The sequence below is a fragment of the Plectrocnemia conspersa genome, unplaced genomic scaffold, assembly GCF_051122295.1.
Source record: "Plectrocnemia conspersa isolate PC_06_02 unplaced genomic scaffold, ASM5112229v1 ptg000004l, whole genome shotgun sequence".
NCBI lineage: Eukaryota > Metazoa > Arthropoda > Insecta > Trichoptera > Polycentropodidae > Plectrocnemia > Plectrocnemia conspersa.
Window position 1 is genome coordinate 16,132,753 of NW_028277168.1, and position 8,425 is coordinate 16,141,177.

At 30.2% G+C, this 8,425-nt stretch overlaps 1 protein-coding gene across 1 annotated transcript; it reads right to left on the reverse strand.

Annotated features, from left to right (window-relative positions):
• Window positions 1-450: 450 nt before the first annotated feature.
• On the reverse strand, window positions 451-8,077 carry rump (heterogeneous nuclear ribonucleoprotein rumpelstiltskin). Its single transcript, XM_088184078.1, has 9 exons — window positions 7,956-8,077; window positions 7,454-7,609; window positions 4,503-4,665; window positions 3,354-3,423; window positions 3,083-3,245; window positions 2,871-3,017; window positions 2,061-2,396; window positions 1,894-1,996; window positions 451-1,833 (listed from the first exon to the last, which is right to left on the reverse strand). The coding sequence occupies exons 2-9, from the start codon at window positions 7,601-7,603 to the stop codon at window positions 1,679-1,681; spliced, it is 1,287 nt and encodes a 428-aa protein (XP_088040204.1). The 5' UTR covers window positions 7,604-7,609; window positions 7,956-8,077; the 3' UTR covers window positions 451-1,678.
• Between the last annotated feature and the right edge of the window lie 348 nt (window positions 8,078-8,425).

Below are 8,425 nucleotides of genomic sequence, written 5' to 3' on the forward strand. Positions count from 1 at the left end.
TAAGTATATCGAACATATATCTGTATCTTGTGCTTTAGAGCTAATAGTAGTAAACCCAAACTTGCCATCTTTCTCAATTATGAATAATTAAGAAACAGATAGCTCTCGAACTGACTGTTAACGAAAATAGAGTGTAGCACTCAGTCAAATTATATTTTCACTAGTAGAAATATATATATATCCTTATCCTGTAAAAAGTATTCAGATATGATTTCACTAAAACGTCAGTGAAAATATAATACTATTAATACATTCACTTTAACATATATTTATCAATAAATCTGCTTGAAGTTACTATATGTTCTTAATAAAGGATCAGGAAATATTTCATATAATTTTTTTTAAAATTAGCATTTTTACTGATAACATACATTTTTGAGTATTTACAATAGTTTATAAAGCACATGAACGTTTTTTTATAATGCAGGTATAAGTCAAATAAAACCCAAATGCCACGTAGAAAATAGATTTATTTATCTTACACAAGTTAATTAGTCTAATTTACTAGATACATATAATATAAATGCTATTTATTTTAAATGAAACGTAAATTACTGTTTTACTAAAAATTCTTTAACAATTATTGCAAGTCCTTTAATTGCAGATCTCCATTCAACTTTCACTAATGTTGACTAAGTAAAGAAAAACAAATCACCAATTTAAATTTCACACTGTGTATGTACAACACTAATATGTGAATATCTAATAAGAACTACATTATTAACTGAATATACCTTTTTTTATATTTCAAAAATATATTGAATTCAAGTTATAACTATACAGCTAATTATAATTAATGGATTTAACATCCAATAGAGAAAATTATGCTACAAATTAACATTATGCTGTTTAATAATGATACTTATTGTATTTGAAGAGCAAGGATCATTGTAACGGTATTTTTATTAACCAAATTACTACCAGTGTGAAGGACATAAACTCTGAAAGATTTTTTTATCAATAGAATAATACCTATTTACTAACTTACTTTAAAACAATAATGGACAAACAAATATTTAGAGTAATTTTGATACTTTCATGTTTAATTACACATGTCATCATAATAAGCACAATACATTTAACTATGTAACATGCGTAGAATCATGAAAATTAAAAGCTCTGAACATTTCTTAACTTAATGGTATTTTGAAAAATGAGTACACAATAACATTATGTACTTTTTATACAATGCATGTTCTTAAACATAAATGATAACATTAACGACGAAAATAAGAAAGAATTTTAATACCTCTTTTTAGATTATAGCTTACTTTAATTTATATTATGGGATTGGTTAAAAAACATATCGATTGATTTTATTAGAAATGTATATAAATTTGTGACTAACAAATATAGCGAGGAAAATTCATATGTATTTGATAATTTTAGTGAACGAAAAAACTCTTTCTGTATTATAAAGAATCATAATTGACATTTTAATAAAATTCAATATGATTTAGATTAATTTTATAGTAAAAAATGTTGAAAATATTAATCCACGTATTGAACTTACATTGCTATAGCAACGATCGTCCAAATATGTAATATTTCATCTAATTATAGACATGTCAATAACAATTCTTTATCAGAGCTTTTAAAACAGTGTCAATATTTTATATAGAACAGAAGTATTGTTATTAAAATTGTCTGATTCACAAATAAAATCCGCTTTACAACTTTAATTTCTCTTATAGTCACGGGAAGAGTAATTCAACGGTTTGGACGATGATTTCTGGCGATCCATCATACTGCTACTGTTTTTTCTGTAATTAGCGAACATATCGCGGGGCAGCGGAGATGTCATAATATTGTTCGACTGGTTGCTGTTACCGCCTAAATAAATAATAAAAATTAATGATACATTACTAAAAATATTTACTTTCTTACTTTTACCGTTGCGCATCTGCGACATATTCATCCTGCCCAAGTCCATAGAAGTGGAACCGGAGAACAAAGTTCCAGCATTGTTTGAGTTAAAATTGCCTGACATCAAGCCCTAAAAAATATATTTTTTAATAAGTAAATAAGTTTTAACACCAAACATTGATATAATGTCTCACCGGCAGCATTTGATTTTGATTCGAACCAATGTTGGATCCAAAGTTGGACGATGGAAAATTTGAATTGTTCGCGTTGGAGCTGGACATGTTCGAAAAGTTAGAATTATTCATCATGTCAATGTTTGGCATGTTAACCGGTGGTTGTGGGGGTGTTGCCATATTCTGGATTATCGTGTTGGCCACAGTTCTGAGGGGTGCCCCGTTAGCTCCCAATCCAGGTCCAATTCCTCTCAATCCCTCGGGTAGACGAATGTCACGCTTATCGTGATTCACCCTATCCATTCTCACAGAAATTCTTCTCTCATACAAATATTGTTTATCAAACAACGATATGGCCTAAAATTGCACAAAATTATAATATAAACTATATCAACATTATTTTAATATACACTAGATTATATTTTAATCAACGCCTTTAAGTTACAAATATGACAATGGCAATGAAAAGTGAGTTTATGAGGATTTACAGAATGTCCCGAATTAAATTCTATTTCAGATAATAATAAAGATAACATTCAACCAAGTATCACCCACGCCTAAAAGATAAAATTCAACAAATATAAGCATATAAAGTTTAAATTCATTGAAGTATCGCCACCCAGGCTCGAGCACAAGTTCATAATACTAATTTATTTAAGATTATTTTATTTTATAATAACCAAAAAAATACATTTCTTAGATAATCTTATGGAATTTATTTATCCCATCATAATAGCAAAAAACAAATAGACAGTGGAATCGACAAGTCTTAAATTGAGTTTTGTAAAAATAAACAAATAATTAGATGGTAAATAAATATAGAAAACATACCTGAACAGCCTCCACTGGATGTCCGTATTCAATAAGTGCAAAGCCTTTGCTATTACCATCTTTATCCACAGACAAATCAATGTCGTAAATGTTGCCGGCCATTTTAAATACTTCTTTCAACTTCTTCTTATCTACTTTGTAATCCAACTATAAAAAAGAATTTTAATTTGAATATTATGGTTAAAAATCAATATGCATCAATGTATACTTACATTTCCGACAAATACACGATTTAAAAGCGGACCATCGATTCCGATATTACCTAAAAATTGCATACTCAACCCGTAGGTTTTCATCGGTTCCATCTGACTACTTTCCATATCCAAAAGCATCATATTGTTGGACATACTTGGCATGTTTCCGAAATTCATTCCTCTAAAAAATTGTATCAACTATTAGAAAGGTACTCTAAACATTTTTTTAGATATAAAGCTACAAGGTTTGACACATTGAAAAGTGATAAAAGAAAAAAATTTAAATCACCTCATATCAAACTGCTTATCTTCCTTCATGTTGCCCTTAATCACGTAGCCTTGTTTATCCCTCTCTTGGCCTTATAAAAGACAAACGTAATAAGTAAAAGTGTAAACACAAATTATTACAGTATCTAATAATTTTCACAATTCCAAGTCTTTTACCTAAATAACCAGTTGGTGTATGTTTATATTGACAAACACAACCATTCTTTTTGCAATCAATTTGTTTTGAATTAACTAATACGGATTATGTATTTATTATTTATTTAAAACAAAAATATTCTATTCTATATATATTTGAGGTGTAAAGTATTTTACAGATCTAGGGTTTATTATGATCTTCAATTTTATCTAAATTGTCAACATCGAAGCTTTTTTCCTTATAAAAAAATTATTATTATGAAATTTTTAATATAATTTGCAGTTACTAACTTTTAAGTATATCTATCACTTAGTAGGAATTTTTATACAAGCATAAAATTGCTGAAGCTCTTAAATTATCAAATCTAATTTAAGAGCTTCTTCTATTGTTTCTTAAATTGTTTAAATGAAAAAGATTAATTTGAGATTTAATTTAACTTGGTCAACCTGGTGAAATAAAACCAATAAGCTTTATCCCTTTTGACTATAATTATTAAATTTATCGTTATATTTAATATAAATATTTTATTTTACTTTTAACATATATTATATAATTATTTCATAAATTTATTTTTTGTATTTACTTTTTTATACATATATCATTAAAATAAATCAATTTTTTACTTAATGATTTTTAAAAATCCTTTTATTTTTTTATAATTTGAAAATCGTTGACATTATATTTTTATTGCTATTAATTACATGTTGGCAAAGAATAATTTTATTAAAATTGTTAAAATCAGAGTCAGACCATAAGATAAAGTTAGAATAAAAAGTAGGTAAAATTTTAAACGACTTCACAGCCCTGAGTTTTACAATTCAATGCGAAAATCAATAAACATTAAGTGTAAAATAAACTAATAAGTGTAAAATCTATCCTGTATTCAAAGAACTATTACATCAGTTTGTATACAGGCAAGAAACGTGTTTAAAAATGGAAATTGGTAGAAGTATTTTAAAGGCTATAATTTCAGTCAGAAGCGGATCTACAGTAGATAACAAAAAAAATACATACCTGCATCTTCTTTCACAATGATCTTTCTACCGTCAATTTCGTAACCGTTTGCTGCTTCTAAAGCTTTCTTCACAAACTCGGGCTTAGTGAATTCGACGATACCACACCCACGCGGTTTATCGTTGATGTCGTTGAACAATTCAACATATGCAACATCGCCGACCTGAAAGCAACGAAAAGAAATTAACTTTATACAAATAGCTAAAAGGGACTTTAAAAAAATACCTAGTTACACAAAACACAAGCGAAGGGTAAGTATTACAGACAAGTATGCTTTTTCTTGTTTTCGCGGAAAAACATTGAAGTGGTGACGTAAACTATTTTTTTGGGATAATAAGAAAGTGTGGTCAACGCATATATTTTATATAAAAAAACATAATGCTAAACAATTAATTAAAAAAATGTAAACAATCATAAAATGTGTAAATATTTATTAATAAACACCTCGTATCTGTGAAAACCAACATTCTCATTTATGCCCGCCTTCTAAGATGCAATTTTTGTTTTTGATGACGCCTTCCCATAATTAACGAATAGAAAAAAATGATACTATCAAACAAAGATTTGTAGCCAATAAACGCTGAACGAGGGTAGGTACTCCAAGCAAACAAACAATAGTTTTACAGGCTTGTACCTAAACAGCGGGACATGTAATAGGGTTAGCATAAATAACTTGATAAAACGCATTTTATCGAACAATAAATTCCATATATTGTCTCAAATAATACAAGATAAGTGAAATTGATAATTTAGTACTGCCTGGTAAATAACTTAATCACAAATATTTAAATTTGATGCATATGGGAAATTCCGAGTCCATAAATATTTCTAAGAAATGTTCACCATATATATTAGTGTACTACTAAAAAAAAAAGCTAAAAAAATTGAATTTTAATTAACAAAAAAATCTAATATCATTAATTTTTCGTTTTTTAGCTATATTTATTAATAACTTTATTCAAAACACATTACCCCATCAAGGGTTCCTCAAGGATCCAACCTGGGCCCTCTGCTCTTTGTGTTATTTATTAATGACATAAATACGGCATTTACAAATCCAACTTTTCTTCTGTACGCAGATGATTTAAAACTATATAAATGCATTCGATCTGTTTCAGACTCCTATCTACAGAGTGATTTAGACTCTATGGAGATGGGCTTCCGTTAACCGTCTGTTCTTTAGTGTTGGAAAGTGCCATACTGTGTCATTTTCTCGATCCCGTTCGCCATCAGCTTATTTCTACCATCTCAGTGGTAACATTTTGACTAGAGAAACTTCCACTAAAGATCTCGGAATCACTTTGAGAGCAAGTGGAGGTTCTCTCTACACACACACGACGTCTGTGATAAATCTTCCAAGATACTCGGCTTTGTTATGAGGAACGCCTTTCACTTTGTCGGTCCGTCAGTTATTCGCATCATCTATGACACCTTAGTTCGTAGCATTCTTGAATAGGGATCTATAATTTGGAATCCCTCTATAGCCAAATATTCCCTTATAGCGGAAAAAATTCAAAAAAGGTTTTTAAGATACCTTTACAAAAGGACATTTGGTTATTATCCGTTCTTATATCGCAGCGCCTTTCTTTTGGGAGAGTTAGGATACGATTCGCTGAGTTCTCGCAGAAAGTTGTATGTCACTAAGCATTTCTTCAAATTACTGAAAGGTGCTGTCAACGATACAGCTATTCTTGAGGAATTCCAGTTTTGGGTTCCGGAACATCTTCCAGAATCACGATCACGTCCTCTTTTGATGGCCAATGGGGCTAAGACGTCCGCACTTACCGACTCGCCTTATAGTATTATCTAATGATTTTTTTTGTGTATTAGATAATACAATTATTGGTTTCAACAATCGTGATGAAATGGGGTAACCTGTTTAGTCACGATGGTCTTAATTTAATCTAAATAAATAAGATTTTAATTTTTTAATAAAAATTACTCGTTTTCATTGATAAAAACAATGCAAAAATTTGTCCCATCATGAATTCATAAATATAAACAACTAGCTTCCAGTGTTTCCCATACTCCATATTCATCAGACCTGGCAAAATATTCCTTGCTGTGAGGAGACTTAAGACATATAAAGAGTTAATAGTTCAAGTAGACTTCATATAGTCAGCATTTTAACACCAGATGAAATGTTGACGGAGATTGTGAAAAAAAAACTTGAGGGAGATTGTGTACATGAATAAAAAACTACTACCCTAACCATTATTTTTCTATCTTGTCTAAAGAAATACTATTAGACGCCCATTTATATAAATATATTTAGATTTTATTATGGCGGCACTCCAGTAACGACTTGGCGACTTTGGCTGGCTCGTACGGCCAGCACGGCCTCGTGCACTGACCACTCATTATAATATCAAGCATGTAACTATTATAAATATTCTATAAAATACTACTGCAGCAGCTCAATATGTGTATAATTGCCATCTGTCACCTCCTGTCGCCAAAAACGTATTAATATTTAATATGTTTTTTTATAATATTTTTAATCGTTTTATATTATATTATTTACAATGTTCAGATGTAATAAAATTTGATCAAAAAAATATTATTAAAAAAATTGTTGTGGTAAATCTTAAAAAAAAAAGTTTTAAACACAAAGACGACGAAATTTCAAACGAAACGCCCAGGCACAACAGTCTCAAAACAAATTGTTATTTTTCTATAGGTGTTTGTCAAAGATTTTTTACAATGCTATTCATTATTCCGAGAACTTTTATTACACTTTTACGAGTTATGGATATTACGCAACAGAAAAGTTCATAGCTTAAGAAATAGGCGTTTTTTGTAGTGTTGTTTATAATAAGCGGTTGTTGGTTTTTAGCCAGTAGTCCGCGAGCATATTGTACGTTTAGAGAATTAAAGCTGTTAAATTTCTCTGGTTCGTACGATATCCATATTTGTAACGATAATGCTTTTAAAAATGTATATAATCTCACCAGATCTCTGAACAAATCTTTCATGTCCGTCCACTTATATAGATATGGAATGTTAGCGACGTAAACGCGATTCTTTTTGCTTTTAGGAGTGCTCCTCATCCTGTTGCCTCGCATTGCCATATCGCGATCGTTCTGCTCTACGGAACTCATCTTAATCTGGAAAAATACAAATGTATTGCATAAAATGCTAGTTTAACACAATTCCAGGTGAACATTGGAGATCAGTATACGACATAACCTTAAAAACGCAATTAGAGCGTCTTCGAATTTGCAATATCGCATTACCGCGATTCGTATTGTTTAACGTTAACTTTTACAGATAACGTGCGCAAAGGCTTTCAAACACTCCAGTAGATACGTAAAATTAGACATATATCGCCCGAATACTACGTTAGGATTGACATCAGAGTTTACAGGTTAGAGGTGTCCCTATCGTCCGGGCACAAATAAATGGCGTCGCTTCCTCTGACAGAACATAGCCAAGGGCCTAACGAAAACATACCGATCGAAATGAATCCACTTCCGTACGAGATGCACTCAAACACTGCGAACGCTGGCGGCTTTCTAAGGTTTGGCGGCACAACGAAGCGATGTTTTCACGACCGCGTCGACCCTTTTTAAATTGGTCGTAGCCCAACATATATCGGCCTCGTATTTATGAATTTTAATTTATGTTATTATTAATAATTAAAACTACTTATAAATAACATATTTAAATATATATTTAATCAATATGTTTCAAAATATTTTTTATACCACACCCAATAATGGTATTCAGTAAATAAGTTAGTAATAAGCGACGTTTATTTGCTGTTCAAACCAAAACCTAATCTAGACAAACTAACCAAATTCATGGAAATGGTAAATGACAATATTTCAACTATAAGCGCGGCAATTGACAAACTTGTTAGAGTAGTGCAAAGTAATAAAAATGAGACTGATGATGAATTCAACATACATATATACTAAACA

Excerpts from the sequence above, each read along its gene's own strand:
- rump (XM_088184078.1), bottom strand. The coding sequence starts at position 7,603 with ATGAGTTCCGTAGAGCAGAACGATCGCGATATGGCAATGCGAGGCAAC. Across the intron at positions 4,666-7,453 it reads AAGATTTGTTCAGAGATCTG|GTCGGCGATGTTGCATATGT; the intron begins GTGAGATTATAT and ends CGTTGCTTTCAG. Across the intron at positions 3,018-3,082 it reads ATCGTGTATTTGTCGGAAAT|TTGGATTACAAAGTAGATAA; the intron begins GTAAGTATACAT and ends TCTTTTTTATAG.